Here is a 25,802-nt window from a genome sequence, read left to right on the forward strand (position 1 = left end):
CTTTCCATTCCCTGCAAATATGCACGGGTGACCGGAGCCATCCTTGCATACAGACACATACTAAATTATGTCTTAGAGACATGTTTGGGTATTTGCAGCTTGGCATATATGCTTGTGGTATACAGCTCTTAAACACGCATCTTGCTATAAAGCTACTGAACAATTTAGAGGAAATCTTTCTAAAAGTTGTCTCCAAATCACACTTATGGTTTTATTTATGTGGTTATTTGCAGCCCTCTACCTTCAGTCCATCAGCATATTAATCTCCAACTACAAAGTAAACATTATTAGCAGAAGGAGAAAACAAAACCGGGTTGTGTTTGCATTTGCCAGTAAATGCACTTATATACTCAAGTAAAAATATAATGGATAGAGACGTAATGACATGTCTGAAGGAAGATATTGAATCATCTACTGTATGTTAGTGTTGCCGTTTGGCTTAAATTCAGGAGTATCTCCATCACAGTCCTGTTCACCCCTGACATGTAGAAACTCATTTTGGCGAAACTAACGGCTGAGTTGTACTGCTGAGCCCTAGAAGGAAGAGGAGGGTGTGTAGTTGTCATCTAAATTTTGGCAGCCCAGCATTTCTCACTGGTGTGCTGCTCCGGAGAGCAACTGTACTGTTTCCTTGACACTGTTATACAACATAAACGTGTGCTGAATGTGGCTCTGGAGCCTTGCACTTGCTTGACTGGAACACTCAGTTGGAGGCGAACCGATGGAACTCAGGGGTTCTGCAGGGTTCGCTTTAGGTCAGTACGAGTCAGACCAACTTTGCTGAAATGTAGGGCTACTGGAAAGGTTGGTAATCACTTTATCTGTTTAGGGCAAGGTCACTAAAAGTGTTGCTGTGGGAAGGCTGCAGGTCAAATGTTGAAGCCCAGTTTCCTCCAAGTATAAAGTGAGTCTGAACAGAGCTTATATAGTGATGAGGAATGTGTCTTTGTAAGCTGAAAGACCATCATTGTAAGTCTTATTTTCCTTCCAAGACCCCTTCTTGCTGCAGCAGAACGTGCACCTATTTTACAAAACTTTCAATACATTAAATTTCAATGTAATGAAGCTGATGCTGCTGGATGCAAAAAGTTTCTTAGGAGAGTAAAATAAATCTTGTTTTGTACTTCTTTCTGTATATTTTAGACTGTGTTTCTCAAATCTTGTTAACTATGAAGCTCTATCGGTCTGGGACAGCTGGAGACAGAATTTGTAGAACCATATATTATGGCAGCTATTTAACTTTAATTCTATTTAATTCTATGTTTTGGTTCCTGGTTTTGCCCTCAAAACGTTATTCAAATCACTTATTTTTTCAAGCGTTCAATATTTGTAAGTTTAATTAACCTTATTAATCTATGTACTTGTGTAGTCAATTAATTTCCTTTTTCATGTCGTCACAGTAAAAACTGGCCTTGGTCCAAATCCTGTCATTAAATACTTAGGACCTTGTATTTTGCATAAAGTCTTTATTTATCTTTTTGTGTGTGTTACTTTTGAAGTTCTGCAGAGAAGGTTATAACAGCGCTTTTCTTAACTATGTCACGTAGCTTGATAGTTACTCTCTGCGAGGTTAATGAACACATCCAGTTGTGTATAGAAACTATAGAATAAGAGGAAGGAAAGCAAGTTTGAGAGCGGTTTAAGCTCTAAACCTTGAGAGCGTGGAGAAAGTCAGTTTTACATGCTGAGTTTCGTTGTGTTGACTCTGACCATTGCAAGCTAATATACTGGTATATCAAGACATCATATGGATGGAATGTAAAGCACATTACAAAAGTGCAGCTTTTTCAGAATTTCAAAAGGAAATATAGAATGAGATCGATACGTTCTCAAAAAATAACACGAGTATTAATTTGCTTTTTAAACGTCTAAGAGGAGATGATCTCTGCTTGATGATTTTATATTTTTTTTGGTGGTGTTTTAAGTGTTTATTCTGTGTTTGACATATTATGGGATGTCTCAAAATACTATAGGAAGATGAATTAAGAAGATTTTCTAATTCTAGCACAACAGTGATCAGTTTGGATAGTTGGAAGGAATCATTCATGACAAAGAAATTTAATTTATCTAAGCTCATTTTAATTTAAGTTTAAATACTTCTGTGATGGAAATTTCCTTTGGATCACTGCTGCGTGTGAAAGAAGCAGAATACCGATTACTTCAGGAGAAAAGTAACTTAACTACTGTGCTTTTCAGTTGATGAATACTGTGTGCAACCTATTCCATGTTAAAAATGGTTGGTCGTCCGTAAAGTAACTCAGTCCCCAACAGCAGTAATAGCTTGCACTCCCTAACAAAAAAGGTAAAGTCCACTTCCGTTAATACACCTAAATCACTTATATTTTAGCATTTCAATTAATTTATTCTGTTTAAGCTATTGCGTGCTTAGTTTTTGGTTTTCATATTCCATATGAAATTTCATATTTCCCTGAGCCTATGCGCACAAAGAATTGAGATCACCCTTTAAAGCAGCTAGATCCCTGAGTTTTTCACATGCCCCCCGTGGTGTTTAATGTTGTATGCAAATGCGATTAGCTCGAATACTACATCTTTGAGTTTTACTCTTCATCTCCCTTCTTGTTCTAGTTGCAAGGCTTGGTTTCTGCTCTTTCGGTTCTTTAGCTATCCTTCGGCAAAGGTGGTTTGAAAGTTGGAGGTAGTGCTCTGAAAGGCTGTGACCTGCTGAAGGTCGAGTGTGATGCTATATTGATTAACAGATTACATTATATCCTAACGTAGCAGGGACTTCAAGGAGTTCCTCTACATGCCTGCAGTGCCGTCAACTTTGAGAGTGCCACAGGGATGAGAAAAGAGTGTCTGGCAGGCACACGTTTAGCCTGCTGTGTTGGCTGGCCATGGCTGAGGTAACGTCTGTTGATCTTGCTGTCGGCTTCATAGTCGTCGCTTAGGTTTTGTGTCATCGTGTGTTACCCTTAAATTCTGCGCTTGCAATCCTATGTGCCGTGCTGCTCGCTGACATGAGTGTTCGCGTCAAGAAAGCCAAAGGGGACAGGCCAGCAGAGACCTTTCAAGAAGCTACATGTTTATTTTCTTTCAATTCTCACTTTAGCGGCCCTGCAGGGAATGATTTCTGAGGCTGGGATTTGTTATTGCTTTGTACATCCCGGGGGGAGGCTCTGCTTGCTGTACCTGCTGGTGCCCCATGGCATTTCCCACCACGAACTGCTCAGCTGTGGCTGGGAGCAGCAGGAGCCCGTCGTGCCTTCGTTCCCTGGCATTTCCACTCCACCGCTGTTGGTACCGAGCAGCTGGGTGCACAGGCAGTGCTGCCACCGCCTGCTGCAGCTGTGGCCTCCGCGACGTTCAAGTGCTGCTTGTACCGCTTTCTGTCATCATCCCGTGCAGCGTTTGAGGTAATCCACAGTCATACAAAATTAAGAGTCGACTGAGAAACCAGTGTGTGTATCGGCAAACTAACCCCTGTGGGAAGAAGAAATTCACCTTAGAAAGTCCAGAGGTACTGCTGTAGTTTGGTGGTACTTCGGTGACTGGACCCTAAATGTGACAAAATGCTATGCTCCTTTTTGTTTTCTGAATATGGTGATAATTAAGATGCAATTTTAATTCTAGTAATATAAGTAAAGTGATAGGCACTGTGCACAGTTTGCTGTGTGATTACACGTCGTATGTAGAATACCTTGTGTTATTCTAAATATGTGTAAAGGAAGAGGAGAGGTGAAAGGGCTTAGCTAGGACATGGGGCTGTCAACTGGCGTGACTGAGGCGTGGAGGCATATTTCTGCCTGTGTTACAGCAGGGGTCTGATTTGAAATCTCAGATTGCTAGGCATCTGCTTTAAGGCATGGCAGGGTCACTGGTACTTGATACTTGGCTAAAAGCAAGCAGATACCATTATGAACTATGTTTTTTGGCCGTGTTTGTAAATGTTTGATTTAGCATGGCACGCTACAGAAGTGGGATAAAGCCGCTGCCTTTCCCAGGGGCAAGATAAGAACCCCCCCTCATTTCATTACGTTCATCATTATAATTTGGGTCTAAAATACTAGGCCTTAGATTTTTCTTATACTCAGAATCAAAACTGTACAGTTAAATAGAAGAAACACTGCATGCGAGAGTAATCACGGTCCCAGTAGAGAGATGGTGTAGAGGCAACAAAGTACAGAAGTACATGCTCAGCTGCATTTATCGCACAGCTCCCCTGCAAACACAGCCTTTCAGGTAGGTGGTGTCACGCTGCTGCGTGAAACGGGCCTTGCACATCTGTTATGTGCATGGTTGTGTTTCCTACGTGTGTATCCATATGGGAACAGCTGCTATTTCCCTTGCACTTGGCTTCCTTTACAGTACACGCACACGTGAGTAATACGTAGTTCTCTGGTTCCACACAAAGGCCTTGTGATGCGAGACCTGGTCATGAGAATTTCTGCCAGTAACAAGGCTGTCACTTGAAGAGTGTAGAGAGGGATGGGAACTTGCAGTAATTAAATACGATCCTCTTGTTACATTTGCAACACGATTAAGTACCTTCTTTCCCCTTCCCCCTTTATAGGAAGTGTAATAAATTCCAGTTCACAGAGAGTAAACTTGGTCTTAATTGGTTTTCTTAATTCATATCTTAAAATAATTTGCTCACAATATTAGGTAAGCAGTTTTTCTCTGCTTCATGATGTTTTTACGCCTATATCCTTCATTTAAATTGTGTCCTTGTTGTACAGTAATTAGAAATTACTGCATATTTTACAGGTGTTCCCCCTCTACGTCCTCTACCCCTACTGAGTTGCCTTACAAAAACTATTAAAATACAACACTGAACCATGTGTGCTGACATTCTGGTTTTGAATTGCAGCTCACCGCTGTAGATGCGGACGAGGGACCCAATGGACAGATAGTATATGAAATTTTGGCTGGGGATCAGGGAGACTTCATCATCAATGACCGAACAGGCCTTATCACCATTGCTCCAGGAGTTGTATTGTCAGTGGGGCGATCCTATGCTCTCACTGTCAAAGCATCTGATAGCGCTCCTCCTGCGCAGAGAAGGTAATTCATTTTATAATGAAACTAATTTTTTAATCAGTGTTTAGCAGCGCGTAAGAAGTGTGGCACACCCTTATGTCTATAATGCTGCACTGGAATACGATTCAGTGTGTTCTGTTTGGTGTAAGGATCACATTTTGGAAAAGTGTCATATTAGAAGTCTTTCACTTTTTGTTCCTCATTTACATTTTCCTTACAGTACGCGGTTTTCCTTATGTCATTTGCTTGTAATGGTCTATTTTTTTAAAACTTCACATGTTGTGTTATCATTGTGCATGCCCATTTGTGAAGAGAAATCGAAGTGAAGGGATGTAAGGAACAAAGCAAGTGAGAAAGGAGATGCTTTCTGTTCAGAATGCAGCTTGCTGTGTTGCAGAAAGGATCAGAAACAGTCTGGTTGCTGAGCTGGAGACCTTCTCCCCAGGTATAGGGTGTGGAAGGTCAGCCAGACTTGGCATGCTGTGGACGTACTTGACAAGCTGTGCCAGTGGTGAGCAGTGACCCCACTATGATGTACATTATCACTGCCAGAATTATTTCTGTTCTCCGCCAGCTGATAAAGAAGAGCAGCCTGCAAATTTAGTATGGTTAGAATAGGGCACTCTCATGTTAAAAACAAACAAACAAACACACACAACAACGGTATCAAGTCCCACTTAACTGCTTCTTTTGGGTGTGTGTTCTTCATACGGCAATTGTGCACAAATGTTGTCATTTCATGAAGAGGTAGGGGGGTGCAGAAAAGTGGCTCTCATGTTCTGGGCCTGGTATTGATAATGTGACAACCTTGTTGTCCAAAGAGGATGGCAGAAAGGAATAGTAGTCTCCAGCATTTAAATCTCCCACACCCTTTTCTTTTCCTCAAATGGGGAATGTAAGAAGGAAAGATTACTCAAAAGTGGAATCTCAGTCAGTGGCTTTTCTTCAGAACCTGTTGCTTCTATCATGTCTCCAAGAAAGCAGCTCATACCATTCTGCGCATATTTTTATAATTCCATTTTCCAATCACTGGAGTATTAAGATTGTTAGATTGTTCATAAAACTAATATCTGGTAACACAGTCTTCCAGTTAAATTTTCTTCATTTTCCCCTCTGTTGCTTGCTTTCTTGATGAGCCCTCTCAGGGTAGCTGATAGTAGGCTGTTAGTAGTGCTGAGGAGAAGATTGTAGACTGTTTTGCACTTACTTTTGTGTAGTACTAGCATAGTATTAAAGTGGAAGAGAAAAATCAATAAAAAAAATAATCAGAATCCAGCCGCGTGGGCCCAACAACAGTAGCCCCTACAATGCAGCTTTGATTGCTATCAGCTCCTTTTATGTTTGAGAAATTTTTATATTGTCTAAAAATACATACTTCTAATGATGTATGCTTGGGAGCATGTGCTTCCTCCTCTGAAAATTTCTTTATTGCAACAATCTTCAAAAGTGTTTCTCTGCTTTCTTGACATTTCTGCTGGTTTCCCCTTTTATGGAATTACAGCATATAATTTGCTTCATGGCTTTTAATGTGTGTTCAAAACCCCACTCTATCTAGGCAGTATTCCTGTAGCGGCAGTAGGTGGCCCCAGGGCCAAGCTGACCTTGAACTGAGGTTGTTTGGGGGCCCAGAACTGTTTTTCCCATGTCTGAGATGGTTAAAAAAATCAAGAGGCGGGCCACTGGACCTTCAGCAAGGTGCTGTGGAGAAAGAAAGTGGACAACTCTTACTCTCTGGTAAGGTACACTTAGATAAAAAGACTTTGCTGCCTTCCTGACGTTCTTTCTGTAAGACTGAAAACCCAGAAATAACCTGGTGGCGCTTGAAGCGGCCTCCTGTCTTTTTGCACAGAGAAAAGCCAGGGACAGCTCGTGTGAGCTACAGCTCAGAGGTCTTTAAAACTGTCCCTTCGCACCTCCTTAGTTCCTTCCTTCTGGCTGTGAGGTGGTTAGTAGCTCACAGTTGGGGTTGTATGAACTTCTTGCTCCCTCTAATGCAGAGTTGTCACGTCGTGTTAGGTGGTTCACGTTGCTTTGGTAGAGGCAGTAACCAGTATTTGAGGCTAATAGGAATGGGCTAGATGTAGCCAGCCGTTACGGATCTGCAGGCAGGAAGGTGTGTGCCTGTAAAATAAAGGAATAAATAAAGGATTTTGATGTAATTTCAAATATTAAGCGTTTTTTCCCGAATCTGGACTGTGCTGCAGGGGATACCAGACTAACTGTACTCGCATGCAAACTGGCTGGGTTTCAGCTATCCCCTTGCTTATGCACAAAGCAAGACCAAACTACTAAACCTGGCTCAGGAACTGTAGCGCTGTAGCCTTTGTGAGCACAAATTTAAAATTAAATGCATGCTGTGTATCTTTTTTGCATGGTATGATGTTGAATTCCTGGCAGGTGACTGTGCGTGAGTATTTGCTGAGTATTATTAAAGTTTCTATCTATAGCAAGCATCATTAACGTAAGTTATTGAGAGATATTTAAGTACACTTAAGTACTTTAAGTATACTTAAGTTTAGACAAATTATAAAATTTTAAAGATTAAGTTTAACTTTTTAGGCGTTTCTATTATTGAATAAAATGAGAACGCTTGTAAAATTAAACAGTTTCGTTTCAGATCTGAGCCTTTTCAGTTTTGTCCTCAGATTCCTGTGCAGTTGGAAGCATTTCACTTGGTGATAATTGCTGGATCAAGTCCAATCTAGAAACTAATTGATCGTGATGTTATGGAATTACACAGTGGAAAAGTACACTTCCTTTTTGACTTGCATTTGTAGAGATTGTTTGGCCAAAGATATATTGGTCCACCTATATATAAAAGTATTTGCTATACATTAGATGATATAGTTGTATATGAAGAGCACACACAGTTAAAGCCGAGACAGGGACACAGTCTCAGTGCCTTACTGACCATGCTGTCTTTGCATTACCATTCAGCTGGAGTAGGGTAAAAGCTGTATTTCCATACTTGTGTGAGTTTGTGAGCGTTATTCAGTTCCTGAGCTCTGTTGTGTTCTCAGTGTTCACCTGGCCCTGCAGTGTTAGAACACCAGCTGCAGTTGTTGGATGGCTCAGCTCTGTCTCCTTTCCTTTCCCGTGTCAAAGTAGAATTTGTCAGCCACTTAACTGGGCTGTATACAACACACGCAAAGCGAATGGGTTAAAATCGCAGAACACTAATCAAAAATAGGTTGGAAATGAAAAAAAAAAAAAGCCATCTAATGTTATAGTGCTTTTAGTTTGCAGACTACTAGTGCTTTACTTTTGTGATCTTATCTTAAGTATTTGAAGAAAATTTGCTTACTGTTGTGGTGAACAGAAGCCTTTTATTTAGAGCTTGATAGACAATAAATCAGCTTAGATGTTATAGAGATATAGCAGGATCCCGAAAAGAATTATACAGAACAATATATTTTTATTAAATATTCAGCAGTGGAAGAAAAATGCACACTAAACTGCAATTATTTGTATGTGTATATCATACACAGACAGCAGCTATCCCAAGAAAATAGGCATCCCCAATGCTCAAGTGATATTTTGTCTGCTAATTCATTGTGTCTGTTGTTGAGCATTTGGTGATGGTATTTTATTTTATTTTTTTTTTTACTCCAACAATGTAAGTGTGGAACATCTGTTCAGAAAGATTAGTGAGATATGAGGGAGTATTTTTAAATTGACAATACGGGAAACTGAGTGTAGTTTATAAGGAGGTAATCTATGTTGAACGATCGACTTAAGTTGTAATTGTCCATCTCACTCTGATTACACTGGTTTTGTTTATATCCATTGAGCCAGTAATCTGCAAATTCAGCTTCTTAAAAGCTCAAGTATATGATAGATGGTAAGGCTCTACCGTTTACTGATGCATTTCAGTGCAAATATGTCCTTATTTAAAAAGTGATTAAATCAAATAAGGAGCTGGCTATTATGTTCCAAGCAGGAAGATCCTCATCTCCTGTATTTGTAGATGGAAGTGAATCCGGCACTTGCTTCAGGGAGATATGGCTGTGGCAAGGCAGCATCCACAGCATCGCTGTCTGTGGGAAGCTCGGGATTGCCCTGGACTAGCTGGTAGCCAGGGTTTTGGGGCACTGGTGGATGTTTGCTAGGCTGTCATGACATGGCTAGTGCTGGAGCGGTTTAACGTTGAAGGCTCGTTAGAGTCAACTTGTATTTATTGTTAATATACAGGCGGTGGGTTGACCTTGGCCAGCTTGTTAGATACCCATCCAGCCACGCTCTCACTCTTCCTCCTCAACAGGAGGAAATGAGAAAGCAAGATTAAGACATAGAGATCACTTAACATGGGCAAAACAGACTTGACTTGGGGAAAATTAATTTAACTTATTTCCAATTAAAATAGGTTTTAGATGGTGAGGATAGATAAAAACTGAAATAGCAACTTCCCTTTTTTCCCAGGTTCCACTTCACTCCGTCATTCCCAGCTCCCCTGCCTCTGAGTGGGGTGCAGGGGATGGGGAATGGGGGTGATGATCAGTTCGTAACAACCCTGCTCTGCTGCTTCTTCCTCCCCACACCTTTCCCTGCCCCACCGAGGTCTCCCCACAGACTGTGGGGGAGTCTCTGCTCGGGCATCTGGAGCACCGCCACCTCCATGAAGCATGTTGCATGACACAGCCCCTAAAACGTGGCAATCTGTCACGGTGTTGCAGTGATGGTCTGCCCGGCTCCCATCAGTGGCGTGGAGTTATAAAACCTACTGGCAATGGGCAGGGTGAAGCATCTGTAACCCAGCAGTGACTGTGCTTGGTCAGAACCCTGTACAGCTAATTAAAAATATCGATCAGTGATGTGTTGTTTTGGTATTTAAGGAACTGTATCAGTTAACACAGAAGCTGTTTCGACAGTAAGTTATCTGGTAATTTCTGCTAGGGATCTCTAAAAATGCCCTGAGTTTGCTAGCCCTGCAAGAAGCAGCTCATTGTGTATTGCGTGGGCGAATGTTTCTCCTCCCCCTGCCTCCAAATAATAACTGGGGACAAGTGCCTTTGACCTGAATTGGCTTCTTTCCGTGCAGCTCTAAAGCCTGAGATTTCCCAACTTTGTCAAAGGGCTTATGGGGAGGAAATCTGTGCCTGCATTGTCACACTTGCTCTCCTTAGGATTTTGTTCTGGGGCAGGGGTACTGTTTTAACATACAGGAGAAAAGGCACATGGGATAACTGAGCAAAGAAGCAAAAGGAAGGTTCCTTTAAGCCAGATTTTAAATCGCTCTTTCAACTTCAGGGAGACTTTTGGCTCCCTTTCTCAGTTCGAAGCAGTTGAATAGCAAATGTGTCTACAGCATGGTCTTTGCAGGGTCTGTAGTGAGTGTCAGTGTTCCCAGAAGAGCCTTCAACTTGCAAACTTGCAATGCTGTTTGCAGTACATTCGGGTCAGCATTTCAGTGCAGTTGAAGGGTTTGCCAGGTTTCCTTAGCAAGTTTTGTAGTGTCCTGTATTGCCGTGGCTGATTAGGCTGAAGTGGGCTTGGGTTTATTTGTGTGAGCCACAGTATTGATGCAGCCTATTATAGAGCTGCGTACATCGGTCTTCTCCCAGCATTGTCCTCTCCATCAATACTTTCTGTTCCCTCTCTTCCAAAGAAACTTAGCAAACCGGATGACAGCAGGGATGCTCCAGGGGTGGATATTGCGCGTGGCAGGAGCAGTTATCATCTCAGAATTTGTCATGTTCTTCTAGAGGACATGGTATCACCAGGGGATTATGAGTTGTCTTTGTGTGCGGAGTGTGCACTGATATCTTACTGCTTTGTTTTTCAGAGAACACTTGGGCTACTTTTAAAGAAATTATTTAGCTTTTCTTCTGTTAATGTGACAGCCTGCTTTATTTTTGATGCGGAATGAAAAATACGTCCTGAAGCTTTTAAAGGAGCAAAGGGACATTGTTAGAGCTAGAGAACACACAGTGTATGAAATAGATATTGTTGGTTGCCTGGTGTTTGTTGATTTATTGATTTTGACTGGCTTTGACTATTGGGTTTTTTTCTTCCTGCATTACAGGAGCTCTATAACTACTGTTTACATTGAGGTCCTTCCACCCAACAACCAGAGCCCTCCTCGCTTTCCCCAGCTGATGTACAGCCTTGAAGTCAGCGAGGCCATGAGAATTGGAGCCGTTTTGTTAAACCTGCAGGTACAGATGCTTCCCTGTAAGCCTTTACCACGTTCCTTCTGTTTATGCCCATGCCGTGCAGAACCCAGTCCTTGCATACAGGGGGAAAGGACAATTTATAGGGATTGAAAATTATTGAATTGTAATAAATAGCTCCTTTTACATGGACCATAGAGGAAAAGTGCTTACTTGGATATTTCTGTAATTTCTTTTGTGTTAAGTGTGCTAAAAGGTGCTATAGGCTGCGTATGGGACTGAAGTATATGAGAAAAAAATTCCATGAATGGCTCAAAACTTGAAAGGCCTGTGAGTTTGTATGTTAAAATCTCTCTATATACATTTGCCAGCAAATCAGAGGAGCTTAGGACCTTCCGTACCTAATTCACATGGAGTTTCAGCAAGAATTTTGGCACTCAGCCTTCTTTAGCCTGTGGTTTTTGAAGAGCATCTGAAGATATTTACTCCCCTTGGTGTCTGTAACAACTGCTGTTAACGGGCTACCAAAAAGCACAGGTCCCTGTACTAACTGACCACCCAATATAGCTCTGCAAGTGGAAGCAGTGAAAGCATGTTAGTCCAGTATTGCTCATAAATAGAGCTGCACTGACATGGTTTGGAGGCCCAGGTTGCTTCTCTGTGTGCAGCTGCACGGTTAATACATCAGCTTTCTCCTAGCTTATTTACCGTTGCTAAGCTTTTGCTGCATTGTGGTCTGTCCTCATGTCTTGAAAGCCAGCTGTGCCAAATAGGTAGATAAATTACAACTCTTTAGATGGTTTTTGGGGCGTCGGGAACTTCATATTATTATGAAGTAATTATGGCCTCAAGTCTAAAGCAATAAACTCAGTACAGCATGCTCTCCTGAGGGTGGTTCCTGTAAATGTTATACCATTAGAACACAGGAAGTTCCGTTCAAATACACGGAAAAACTTCTTTACGGTGAGGGTGACAGAGCACTGGCACAGGCTGCCCAGGGAGGTTGTGGAGTCCCCTTCTCTGGAGATTTTCAAGACCCGCCTGGATGCAGTCCTGAGCAATGTGCTCTGGGCAATCCTGCTTTAGCAGGGGAGTTGGACTAGATGATCTCTAGAGGTCCCTTCCAACTCTGATGATTCTGTGATTATTCAGACTTCATAATAAAGCCATTCAAAGAAAGAAGACTTGGACATACCTAAGCTAATGAAAGCACAGAGAGCTTTAAGTCGGCGTAGCTCTTTTGAAGTCTGTTGAACTCAGTGGAATTAGGTCAGTTCGTATCAGCTGAAGTGTGTGACTCTGTGTGTTTTGCACGTTCGGTAAATGCACGGACAAAAAAAAAAAACAATTCAAACCAAAGTGTGTGAAATAGAGGAACTCTAATTGAGTCACTGATGCAGCTGAATGGGTAAGCTTCTATTAGAATCGTTTGCTGATGAAAGATTAAGATTATTATGGATGGTTAAGCTGATAGTCACCTGCGCTGAGGGAGGATGACTCATTTAGCTCAGGGCTGGAAATTAACCTCTGGCATGTCTTCAGTGCCTGCAGTGAACGCAGAACTGAAGAGCCAGGAGCCTTCTCCTCACTGGTGGGAGACGCTTGGTTTTGGAAACCCCAAAGAGTGACAGGAGCCAGGAGCATGCTGAGAAATAGAAACCTTTGTGTTTACTTAACAGGTGCTGGAAGATGTGACTGAAAGCCTGGGTGATCTTGGGAGGCAGAAAAAATATTAGCAGGATTTAGTATTTAAGGATTTTTCGCAATTTAAATGTGGTTAGAAAGCTAACCTCATTGTTGAAGTAATCTGTCTGCTTTAATGTTTCACTAAACCCCAAATATTTTACTTAGCTTTTGTTTTCCTTTTCAAATGATCCTTGGTAAGGTATGCTGAGTAAATCTGGGAGAGACAGGCAGGGAAGGGGAGACGCAGAATGCTTGTGCCAGCTACTCTCCTCCTAGCCAGGATGCTGGTGAGCATTTTGGTGGTATAGCAGTGGGTGTTGTGATCTTGCTACGTGCCCAAGATCCCCAGAAATGATGAGTTGCGCTGTCTGGGAAAGAGTGAAATGCATCAGTTAGTTTTAAGAGCTTTGGAAATGCAGAGAAAATGTTGTCTCCTAATTATTGTTACTACGATGTAGATTTATCTGATATTACCAATACGCTCTGCATGACTTGAATTCAGCTAGGCAATTTCTGTTTATGAGAAATACTTAATTGATAAATTGCAAATATGCATGGCTTCATCTCTTGGGGATTAGTCAAAAAGCGTATCTCTTGTAGGGCTGGTGGTCCTGGACCTGAAATGCAGATGCATTGGCTTTAAAGTGCAAGTTCAACCGTCTCATTCTGCATTAATCACCCATCTGTATTAAAGGACTTTTATTGTGTGGAATGTATTTCAGTCTTCATCTTTTTTTATTCCCTGTGTAAAATTGGCTGGGACATTTTAAACATTCATAGACTGAGTATTTAAGCTTATGAAATCTTGTGCTGTCTTTTCCAGGCAAACAGAAAGGTACCAGTTAGTCATCTTGGGGTTTTTTTGTGGAATTTTAACAATAGCTTCAGGTATTGGCTGTGTTCCATACCTAATAGGGAATATTACCAGTGCTTTGGACTTAAAGTATGTTTTAGGTTGGTGCAGTAGGGTTAACAGGTTGTTCTTTTATGACTCTCTCAATAATATATTGTTAGTGTTGCATACAGCATGAGGATTACAAAAACTGGGAGAAAGCAAGCAAGGTATTTTAAATATTTCTGAGTTAGCAAACCTGAAGCTCTGCAAAACATCAGTGTCAATAACAATGCAAATGCAGCTGTTTTAAATTTGCCTATTAGATTTTAAAATACCTGTTCTAAAAATAGAATTTCCTTTCTCTTTTTCCATTAAATTTTTTCGTACAAATGATGGAAGGTTATATTTTTTCTTATGCTGTTATTTATTTTATATGTACCCAGTTGATTGTGACTGGTGTTTTAATTAACAACATTTGAGATTAGGTAATGCAATATTAAATGATCTCCACAGTATTAATTTGTAAATAAACCTCAGAGTTTATTGCGTGCCTGGGAGGTGTTTATTGCTTCATGTTCTGCCAGCCATTATTAATTAAAATATGCAAATAGTGTAATTTTTCTGGGAGTCTGCAAAACAAATAGGACCGTTATCATGGTCCAGTTATGTGCTGAACAAGAAAGCAACATGAAATCATTGTGTACAATTTATGAAGTAGCTGTATACAATTGATCTGGAAAACAGTAGGCGTAGATTGCTCTTTCCTTATGTGCAAGTCTTCAGTGTTTTTCTTGCATGCACAATAACTTGCTGGTCTTTGGTTTTAAAGAAAACAAGTTTTTTAAAACAATGATGAAATTCCCCCCTGTTTTTTTAAATATTTTGATTGAAGGGTCCATATTTTTTGGACATATGGAGAAAATGAAATGAACTAGAACCAGGTTTTTATTTTCTGTCTTTTTGAAAGTCTCCTGATTTCTTATGTATGTAGACCATAAAAAAAAGTTTGGAGGTAGCCTTAAATATGAAGTGGGGACAAGATTCCCTGCAGGTAAGGTAAAAAGAATACCAAGGACCACTAACGATAGAAGCGACAGTGTGATTTTGGTGATTTAGAATCTACGGTAGCCCTCAGAGATGCCAGGTAGTCAGATTTTCTGCATCCAGTATTTGTATAGTTGCATATTCTCGGCTAGCAATTTTTCACTTGTCTTTACTGACCGTTCATATCTTTGGCATAAGAACACCTGAATTCCACTCGCACCCCCTAAAACGCTGACACCTCCTGTCACTTGGTGCCATCCGTGGATTTTTAAACAAATTTTCTTTTCTGTCACTGATGTTGTTAATGAAAACGTTAATCAGTATTGGAACAAATATACACACCTTTGCAGAATTCAGTCAGTACTAAATGCTATCCACTGCTGTCTGACCTTCATTTTTATGATCAGTTTTATTCTTGCTTAATTCCATCTTCCATTCGGAGACCATGTTGTCTAAACTTGTTTGTGAAAATGTCACAGAAAGCAGTGGGAAAAGCATTACTGTGGCGAAGATGCATTATTACATCCACAGCTTTTTCCCTATTTACAAGACCTGTTGTCCTGTTGTAAAATAAGATTAGATTGCTCCGATATACTTTGTTCTTGAGAAATTTAGCTTTGTGTTATCCATCTCCATATTGTCATTGCAGGTACTTACAAATAATTTGATTATTTGTAGTTTTCTGGGAATTGAGCCCTCCCTGTCTGGTCTGTGATTTCCTGGCTCATTCCTCTGTGAAAGATGTACCTTGTGTTTGCCCTTCAGCACGTTTGTCCTCTGTGAGTTTTCAAAGAAAACTGCTAATGGCTTTGAGATTGCTTCAGCCCGTGTTTTTATACACTAGGATGAATTTCATCAGGCTTTAATTTCAGCAGATGATGTAAAGATGCTCTATTTGTGTACATATTCTCTGCCTCATTCTTTCCCTATTCTCATCTGAGATTTTTCCCCTTTGTTGCGACAGTTAATTTTGTTAGCTGCTTGATTGCAGCTGAAACACAAATGTTAGCTCTTTGACCTTCTCAACATCATCCTTTCTGCTTTTACACTGTAGCAACGTACCATGCTCCTCAAGTTTCCTCTGTTATTTAAACATTTCTTTGTTATCCTTTGTACTCTTTTCTGGGTTTATTACAGTTTTCCCTCGACTTTTTCTGACTTTGTCCCCATATAGTTGTGCTTGCTTTTGCTTTATACCGGTCCCCTTCATCCGATGTAGCCACTATTTTCTATATGCTTCCTTTGGTTAAGGCAAGTCGGTGTCTGATGAGATTCCCTGTTGATTCCCTGTTCTGCCTGCACCATGGAATAGTTTGTGCTTCGGTTCTTCATGTTGGGGGTAGGGGGATGGTGGGTAGGTGCTGTTTTTCTCTTGGTTTAATTTTTTTTGTCTTAAGAAGTGCTTTGCAAATGGTCAGCCCAAAGATAAACAGTTCTTGACTGTGGCCTACAGGAAATGCTTATGGAAAATAGATAAGAAAAAGGATGGTGGTTGACAGATGAGAAACACAAAAATACTTTACCTTCTTTTTAATTTTGACCTTTCTCCTATTAAATCCTATCTGCCCTTCTTTGAACTTGTTGGTTGGCCTTCTTGCAATTCTCGCAGCAGTTTTTTTTTTTTATTATTTTTCCTGTGTTAACATGCTTAATCGCTTTAGATTTTGAATGCTAAATAGCTGAACTGTGAGACAGTTTGGTAGACGGTATTTTCTCTGAAAAGCACTTGATAGCCTTTTTGGGGAAAAGGTGTGTGTCCACTTGACAAAAGAAGTGACAATTACATGGCCATTTTTGGAAATAGATTAGCCGAAACTTGACTTCAAAAGTAGTTTACTCAACTTCTGAAAAGCTATTTTGTCATCTAGTAGGTTGAATGTACTTGTTTTGTTGCTGTTAATAGTCCTTCTTGAAGGTCTCATCCTGATCTTCATCCCCCCAAAAGCAAATTACGGTGGAGGGTGAGTGCTGCAGTGTCTACACTGCTCACTGGAGCATCAGCAAAAGGACTGGAATTCTGGTAAACGAACAGAAAGAAGAATCTGGATAAGAAGCGGAAATAAAGAGTAGGAACAAAGGAAACAAAATGTTCAGTCGAATTGGTCTGTAGGTGCGCAAAAATAAAAGTAGTTGAATAAAGCCTGAATTTCACACTTGCCATGCTGTGTGTATATGTGTAGTAGTCATTTGAAAGTCTGTATTCAGGATATTGTCACTTCTCTGTAGCATAAGAATTCTGATGTGCTACAGCTTTATTTTAAGTAACCCCTCTGTAATTACCACTGTTGCCTTAGAAATAGAGAGATTAGCGCCATTCCTGTAGATAACGTCAAGGGTTAATTTTCCAGTTTATAAATTGAAGGAAAGAAAAAAAAGCTTTGTAACTGATTTCATTTTATCCTTTTTTTTTTTTCCTGAAGGCTTTTGATAGAGAGGGTGACCCTATAAGATACCTCATTCAGAATGGAGATCCTCAACAAGTTTTTAATCTCTCTCAAAGGTAAGTGAAAAACCCTTAGAAAATAGACTTGTAACTTTTCAGTCAAGTGAATATGTGGGCTGAGAGCAAAAGAAAAGACTTGTAATCAGACGTATTCAGCTGTTCCTTAGATTGGCTCTTAGACATTAAATGAGAGCTCTTTGGATGATATTGCACTCTAGAATTTTTCACAGGGGACTATTTATTTATTTTAAACACTTTAGTAGGTAAAACTCACTGAGGTGGAAACATTCTATTTAAAAGAGTGACCAGGGATTAATTAAAAACCTTATACTTGTCAGCTCTTGAATAATGACAGGGACAATTTTTGCTTTAGTTTCCTGCCTTCAAGCATTTTAGTCTGTAGCAGAAAGTCTTTTGAGCATTCTTTTAAAATCGCTTTTCCTTAAATTGAATATTAACTTAAATAGAGTTAGGAAGAGATGGTGTGTTATGAAATTATAAGCACCAGGTAGTTCTGTGCCAGTCCCACCACTCCCTTCTTTATTTTACCCAAGCAGCTATTAATTACACTCCGAAGTGTCTTTTTTCTTTGCAGGAAAAAGGGAGGGAGGTGAGCTGACTTCCCATGGTAGATGATGGGACAAAAGTAACCTGGGACTTATTTGTTCATGGTGCAGGTATAATTGCAAAAAATTGTTCTGATTTGGCGTGAGGGAGAGATTGTACTGAAACAGGTCTGTATATTCTGAGTAAGCTCTAGGTTACTCGCTGTGATAAATCTCCCATATATGGAGAATCAAATCACTTACGAAACAACATGAAAAATAGCCTTGAAGATCCCAAGAGAGGCTGATGCTGTTATCCACCAAGATCAATGGACCCTCTAATAACAAAGACTTGTTCGGGCAAAGGAAGGGACTGCTTAGAGAGAGAAGACTGTTTCATTGAGGTGGCAAGAGCAGGCAATGTTATTGGGCTGCTGGTTTTATTCATTGCTTAGAGCTGGAGTTTTCAGTGCAAATTGGGGAAGGTGTGCTTTGTTCATCAGCTCAGAGGGAGCGCTGGGATTCGTAGCTCCGTCAGAGCAGATTTATAGGGTGTTCTGCACATCCTCCCCTTGACATAGAGAAACTTGATCTGACCTACTCTGTGAGCTTCAGAACTTCTGAATAATGAGGAGTATGCCTGGCTACATGAGAGATGCTCCAAAGAGGGGTTACTCAGTGGGTAGTTGTTTTGTATAGTTCGTGCTTATCACAGACCTGTTCACATCGCACCATAAAAATCCTGATAGCTCTCCATACTAGAGAGACGTCAAATTGTGTGCAAATTCAGACAAACTTCTGGCCTGGCAAACCTGTGGTGTGAAGGTATTCTAGAAGTCGGATCCTAGGCAGGTCCTGTATTGTCCAGCTTTGGATGTAGACAGTGTGGTGACACCCAGAAGTCAAGCTGTTGAAGGTTGGCATGTGAATTCGCAGCGGTGAATTCAGTCTGAAAACAAATAAGAAATCTCTGGTGTGCTCTGTGAAGACTGCAGGCGCCGCACAGCCCTATGTGTCCACGAGCAGTGTCACAGCAGTTGCAGGTGTCCCCTCCCAGGGCCTGTCAGGGGCAGCGGGGAGTCCCACTCCATCTCATCCAGCCTCTGGGGGCCCATCATGGGCAGCCTGACGCCCCCCTGACAGAAACACCCCAGGCTCACATCCACCCCCACGTGCGTCTGAGCATCACAGCACATGGAGGGTTTCAGTACAAACTCAGGCATTTGTTTGTTTGCCTTTTTGATCTGTTGCCTCTTGGTAAAAAGGAGAGCTCTTTGAAGTGTTTTTCTCCTTCTTGCTCTCCTTGCATCTGTTTTCTTGGAAATTGTTTGCGCAAAGATTTCTTCAGCCTTTTGCAAGTTTTTTCTAGGTCCTGAAATGTCTTGATAGGAGATTAAAGTAGGATTAATATTAAAGCATATAGTTAATGTGAGTGGCATATTAAGGCTACAGGAATTTATCTCAATGTTTCATAAATACATTTTTAGATACTTTAAGGCCAAGGCAGAGACAATGAACATGATTCTCTTTCCTCCTTTTTCTCATCTGGAATTTTTTCTTGCATCCTGGAGCATGGTAGTTAATCCCTGTGCAATTCCTAACTGGCAGCATGACTACTCAGTATCACCAGTTTTACATCTACCTACTAGATCTCTTTTATCCTCCACCTGACGATTGTGAGATGGTTTTGTTCTTTCTTCTTTGGCAATACAACCTGAGCACGATCTGTAGTAATTCGGTACCTCCTTATGTTCCCCGGGGAACGAGATGATCAAAAGCCAGGGTATTAAAAGAACGCGAGTACACCTGAATCCTTGAGTAAAACATGGGAGTTTTTATAAAATTAGCCTGTCTCTTGAATGATGTTCATCTATTGAAATGGAGGTGGTAGATTGTGATTGTTCAAGTGGTAGCAAGGAGGAGATGAAAAAGGTGGTATGATAGTGGAAAAGTATTGGAGAAGTTAAAATGAATCTATGCAGCTAAAGGTCAGTGTTAGTAAAGCAGTATTTCTGCTCAATATTTTATTCTTAGCTCCGCTTCGATTTTTTTTTGGGGGGGGGGGGGGGTGGTGTGAATTAATATTTTATCACATAAGTGTTTTATGTTTCATTCGCTGTTACTTTCCTGAAAATTTCTTCTGTTCATATTTTATTGCAGTGTCCTGAACAAATGCTGAAAAATATGTATGATCTATTATGATAGCTAATTGATTTGCAGAAACACCTGGAAAGAAGAGAATTGTTAAAATACAGAGCATGGTTTACCCTAACCCCCCCCGCCCCCCCCCCCCCGTCTGTGTGCAAGTCTATCTTACACCTGAACTTACTGCACGTGGCGTTTTTAATATCTGTGGATACTTGTTTGTTGTTCTCTTTGCGACCCCGAACTGGTTTTGGGCAGCTCCTAAGGTGCGTGTTTATCAGCAGTAAGCCATGGGTGAGGTGTTTGTAGCCCAGGGGCTCCGGTGCCGTCCTGTGCCTGAACTTTCACTCCACTGGAGACCTGTACTGCTCCGTATGGAGTTCAGTCTGTGCACAATAACCACATTATAGCTACCTGCTAGTTACAAAAATACACGTATAAAAATAGGCATCATGCTACACAATTGTAGAGAAGTAAGCAGAAGCTAAAACAGCATTGGTATGTGGTAGCGGCTCATTAGATAATTGCTGTTTAAAGCTAAAACCAACCTCTGAGCAGGCCGAGGCAAGTCCATGCAAAGAAGCAGGACAGGTCCTGAGGCGCTGTTGTAACCTGGGACAAGATATGTCGGCTCCATATCTACTGAGTTACAAAGCTACACACGATATTTCCGTGTCCCGTTGGTTTTTTCCAACCTCCAGAAAGTATTTTAGGTACAATGAATCGCTTTTGTCTTTTTGAGGAAGATAAACATGACATGTGCCTGTGTTTTTAGCTGTGTAGCAGTGAGGCAGATTGAATGTAGCATCTCCTGAAATATTCTTTTCTTTGATTACTGAGCTTGGATGTTATTTTACCTACCAACCTTTCAACCCTAGGCAAGAGTTATGCTCCCATTCACTGTTCCCACCTATTTCTGTAGTATTTAGTTGAAAAACTGCTTGTGGTAAGAGCTTGCTAGTAAGTGTTGGTATTTGTCTCTGCTGAAAATAACGTCGGAAAAAGTCTTGGCCTGGAACCAGTTTGCTGAGGTCTTCTCTGAGAGTAAGAAGTTACAGGAGAAACTGTGCAGAAATTTATAGTCTAGGGAAGAAAGGTCATTAGGTACAGATTCGATACATCCAAGCGTTCTGGAGAAGTACAGCTAATGAGACCTCGTAGTTTGGTGAGACTTTTTGGTTCAGTTTGGCTTTCCTTTTTTCTTGCTGTTGTAATAAAACCTCTTTCTGAAGAGATAGCTGTTTAGGTTCTAGGTCATGAATATAAAATGTAGGTTCAACCAATAAAATTTATAGTTGCCTGTGACAAATGGTTATGGCTGATAAAGTCCACTTAAAAAGGAATAACACATGGGAAGTCACAGCATAACAAGATCGCAGCCCGTGTGGATTTTGTATTGCAAAATCATGTGTTGTTACACTTCTCTTCAAATGTTACAAGCCAGTTGTGACACGTTTGGTGGAGTTCCGTGGGAGAAGCTGCTTAGCCCTGCGACAAGAGGATAAATGTCACCCCGGAGCCATGTTTCTTGGTGCATATTTGTTAAATAACCTGTGGATTGCATGGCATTTAACAGAGATCTCAATTTGTTACATCCTTTACCACATTCCGGTAGACACCAAAATCCTGTAAATGAAGTGCAGAGCTTTAGCACTGGTCACTGAAGTACCACCTGTGCCAGGTCAGTTAAGTTGACAGGATTGTCTACTCAACACCACTTTTCTGATGCTTCCTAATACAAAAGGAATGAGTCTGTGGTGGGATCGTGTCTCTGTGATGCTGCAGCACACCTCCAGGTGGCTCCCGGACTTCTGTGTGAGGCAATCAGCTCATCCTAGAGACAGAATCCAGGTTGTTTTATTTGTCAGCAGTTACAGGTCTTTGCAACACTTTCAAGAAGCAGTGTTTTTGGCTTAATTCTGTTTATTTTCATTTGATTTTTGTGTTTGGTTTTTTTTTTTTTTTTTAACAAGCATCAGTAATCACAATACCCTGATTTATTCTTCACAACATTTGTGCTTATGTTAATATTTTATTATTAGGCAATATAGTATATCTGTGCTTGCACTGAAAGGGCATTAGCTCATTACAGTGTTTTTACTGAAGTTACACAACATGCAAGATAGTAGCCTTTCCCTATAAAACTCTGAGGACACTCATACTTAAGACCACGCGTATGGTATTCCCAGAGTTTACGGCTGCAGTCTCGTCAGGGCTATCGGAACTCCTCTGTGATTAATAGACTCCTTGTAATTCTCTCCTCTTTTATTATAGCAGTGTATCTTTCTAACAAACGAGGGTCCTTTCTTCAGTGTAGGTCTATCTTTTGTATAATCCTGTAGATCACTAGGTTGTTATTTTATTCCTAAATTATACTCGTATCGGAGCGGAAAGCATTAGATATTGGTTCGTCGTTTTTATTAGCCTTTACCTACACAAAACATGCTTTCAGTTGTAATAAAGCCTAAAAGCTTATTAACTTGCTTAAAGGGAAACATTTGTGTAACGCAAAGTAGTGGAACAAAAGTGCTTGTAGATATCTGCAAACCGTTGTGATAACGTTTTATGTTTTTTTGTTTTGTTACTAGTTCTGGACTGCTAGCCTTAGGAAAGCCCTTGGACAGAGAAAGCACTGATCGCTATATTCTGATTGTTACAGCCTCGGATGGCAGACCAGATGGGGTGAGTTTCCTGTGAAAGTTTAAGAAAATGGGCTGTTATGATATGTAGTTAGACACTTGAAGTAGTCTGATTGTAGTATCTTTTCTATGCGTCTTGACCAAACATATATGTAATCTGCAACAATCTTCCTTTCTCTCAAGAAGGTTTGTGTAGATAAAGCCTATGTATCACTGGGGTAATGTCCTTTGATCTTGAAACAACCTGACTTTGCTGCTGCTTTTGCCTTTTGGTTATTCTTCAGCAAGACCCAATGCAGTCAGGGTTTTGCGTTATTCAGATATGTGCATCTTCTTACTATTTCTTCTCCATGCTATAAAATAACCAGTCTTCCTTCTTACCTCCTCCTAAAGATCAGCGATGTGGGCAGCTTTATTATAGATTTGTACTTTATCTAGTCAAATACACCGCACTTTTTTCAGAATTGACAGAGGAAAGCACTGTCCAGCTTCAATTTTTTTAAGCTCTCAAAAGAAAAAAAATCTGGAGAAGTGCCCATGCCTCTCCTCTTAAGAAAACAAAACTTTTTTTATTGGGAGGTATTTCTAAGTCTTCTGTGTTTGCATTGATCGGACATGCAGTGACCCCACAATCAACCCAACAAACTACTGCTCACATTTGCATTCAGTACAATAAAATTGTGATTTTCAATTTCCTTATTAAAAATGGAGGGCTATTTAAGGATATGTATTTATTTATCAAGCAGTTTTTCTGAAAGTTTGCAGCAATCCCAACAGGGGGAATTTACCACAGTTGGATTGTGCAAGGTGCATGGGAGTGCAGCAATTCTCCCCTGGACTTGTGCTATGGAATAATAGCATAGATGGAGGGGAAGTCTCTATGCATCTAACCTTAAAATTACAGTCTATAAGGGCAGATCTAAAATAATATATCCACATTATCTGGGCTATTCTAGGAGGCAGCGTTCAGCTTTGAGATTGAAACAGAGAAATATTTGACACTTCGCTACGGAGTGATCATGAAAGCTCTGTGGTTTGGACCTTTGCTCACCCTGTCTTCACCGCAGCAGAAAGAAATCTTTATTACTTCTGTTGTATGTGCTTTTCCCTTTTTAACTTCTTCAGCTTGTAAGGTTTGGCTTTCTGCTTAGTATTTACTCAGATATTTTTTTTTTTTCCCAAAGTATTGACAAAGTTTGAGAGCCTTTATACAATTCTGTGGCAATATGCAGTAACTGTACCAGAGCCTCCACCTTTTCCATTAAAAATCTGGTTACGGTTATCTTCAGTAATTCATCTTAATATTTGTAATTTTGTTACTTGCGAACCACTCTCCATTCTTGCTAGCTATGAGTTCAATTGTTTTCATCTCTAACTTCCCACTGTGAAATCTAAAGAATTAAATAAAAGACTCGCGTTCTGTTTCAGACTGTGTTACGCTGCTGGCTACGTTATGCTGGTGTCTGGCGCACAGAAAGGCTACTGAAAAGATATTTTCTCTTCTTTCCATCTAAAGATTCATTGCCTTTGTCCTGGAACTTAGCTGGACATATGATCCATTTTAACACTCAGAAGATAATAGTTACCTTCTAAATAGAAATCCAGTTAATTGTGGCATGTTGCTTAACACAAAATAGTTGTATGTAAGGTGAGGTGTGGCTTTTGAAGCTCAACTGTGTAAAACCTGCCGAAAATAAACTGTGGAGGGCTTCATTAGTATCGTCTCTGAACTATGCTGATAGAGGGTTGACTGCCTGTTGCACAGAAGTCATTGATGCTTCAGTCTGTGAGCAGTTCAGTAGCCAGACTGGAGCAAGTAGCGGCCGCGTTGTTGGGGGAATGGACTGTCCTGTTACTCTTCATGCATCGCCTAGCCCCGTGAAGACAGGACTAGAGGTTCCTAGAGGTGTTGTGATACAAATCAGAAGCGTAGCATTCTCAAAAGTAATTGGAGTGGTATGCAAATTTCAAGGATTTTTTTAGTGTGGTGTCTTTTTTTTTTTTTAGGAAACCAAATAATTAGAGCCCAAAGGAAACCAAATAATTAGAGCCCAAAGAACTGTTGTAACATCGGTGAAAGGTATTTGTGGTTTCCCAATGCTGGCATAAAACTCATTTCTCAATAAGGCATAGCAGTTCTTACTAGTACAGCAGTCACTTGAGCAGCAGAGAGAGGAGCTAAACAGCAGCAGGCCACTTGACTATATGGTACTAAATACTCTTGGTGTTATGTTGTTGCTGTAACAACAACATGCACTTAAAAATCTGCTCCCTTGCTATCTCATTATCTGTTTCCTCCGTTAATACCGTGGTTTTTTTCCTGGAGTTTTGTGTCTGCGGGTGTGTGTGTTAATTGTTCTCAGGTGAAATGTGGTCACACTTTCTAGCTTGTCTATGTTCTCTTTACTGCTGCTTGGTTTGGGGTCTCCATCACTCTTACCTGGGTGCAGCTGTTTTCTTCTGTTATGATACTTTCTGCCAGTGGTGAGGCACATTTCTTCTTAAAATTGTCCAGCAGCATGGCTGACTTCGCTGCTTTTGCACCCTAAGCTTCTGGTGACTGTACATGAAAAGGAAGGGTTAAGAGTTGGCTGGGCTTAACAGTATCACAAATGAGACTAAGTTTTTCAGCTTTTATTTTACAAATAGATGAAACGGGGCAGCTCAGCTCATTAAATCTCCATGCCTTTTCCATGCCAGGAAAGAGTGGTTTTGACTAATTTGCCAGGCTTCCTTGTGTCTTTGCAGAATTTCTTTGATTTGCAGCTCTTTCAGACTTACTCTCTGCTATTTGACAGGCTCCTCCTGGGTCAGGGACTCATTTAAAGTTGCTGGCTGGTGAGATGGCAAACTGTTCTAAGGACATGGATGCTTGTTTCAACAAGTCAGTGAAATTTCATGGAGGAACTTGTCTTTTTAACTAGTTTCTATCAGAAAGCAATGGTGTCTCTTAAGGAAAAAAAAAATAATCCTACGCTTACAAAACTACTGCTCCCCAAAGTAATTCACATGCTGCCTGTTACCAAGGTTTGCTTTTTTGACCAGAAAACCGGTTATCTGATAGAAGAACTTGTTTCAGTTTCCTGAAAATCACAAATTCCACAGGCAGGTGCAACTTAATTTAAATGACATTAACTTATTTTAGCCAGTAACATATAAAAACTGATTTCTTTCCATCCAGCAGTGGGCTGTTCGAAACTAGCTATTAGAGTCAAATATACTTAAAGTAAGCTTTTGTATTCTATACAGCCTTTTCTGTATTTGCTTGTTTATTTAAAATTTGAAAGGAATTTAAAGGGAAAAGGCTTCATTAGTGTGTTTGGGGGTTTTTTTTTGTGTTGATTTTTTTTTAACTAG

The 25,802-nt window shown here is 40.5% G+C and overlaps 1 protein-coding gene across 4 annotated transcripts in view; it reads left to right on the top strand.

Annotated features, from left to right (window-relative positions):
• Positions 1-25,802, top strand: part of PCDH15 (protocadherin related 15) — a gene marked incomplete at both ends in the record, with an annotated part of 369,409 nt that overhangs the window by 185,154 nt on the left and 158,453 nt on the right. For all 4 annotated transcript variants that reach the window (XM_082486051.1, XM_082486048.1, XM_082486050.1 and 1 more), the window contains 4 exons: positions 4,829-5,022; positions 11,021-11,153; positions 17,094-17,173; positions 22,395-22,488. In XM_082486051.1, coding sequence (XP_082342177.1) covers positions 4,829-5,022; positions 11,021-11,153; positions 17,094-17,173; positions 22,395-22,488 — 501 coding nt within the window. The remainder of the gene's footprint in view (positions 1-4,828; positions 5,023-11,020; positions 11,154-17,093; positions 17,174-22,394; positions 22,489-25,802) is intronic.

The sequence above is a fragment of the Vanellus vanellus genome (assembly GCF_965231255.1).
Source record: "Vanellus vanellus genome assembly, chromosome: 7".
Taxonomy (NCBI): Eukaryota; Metazoa; Chordata; class Aves; order Charadriiformes; family Charadriidae; genus Vanellus; species Vanellus vanellus.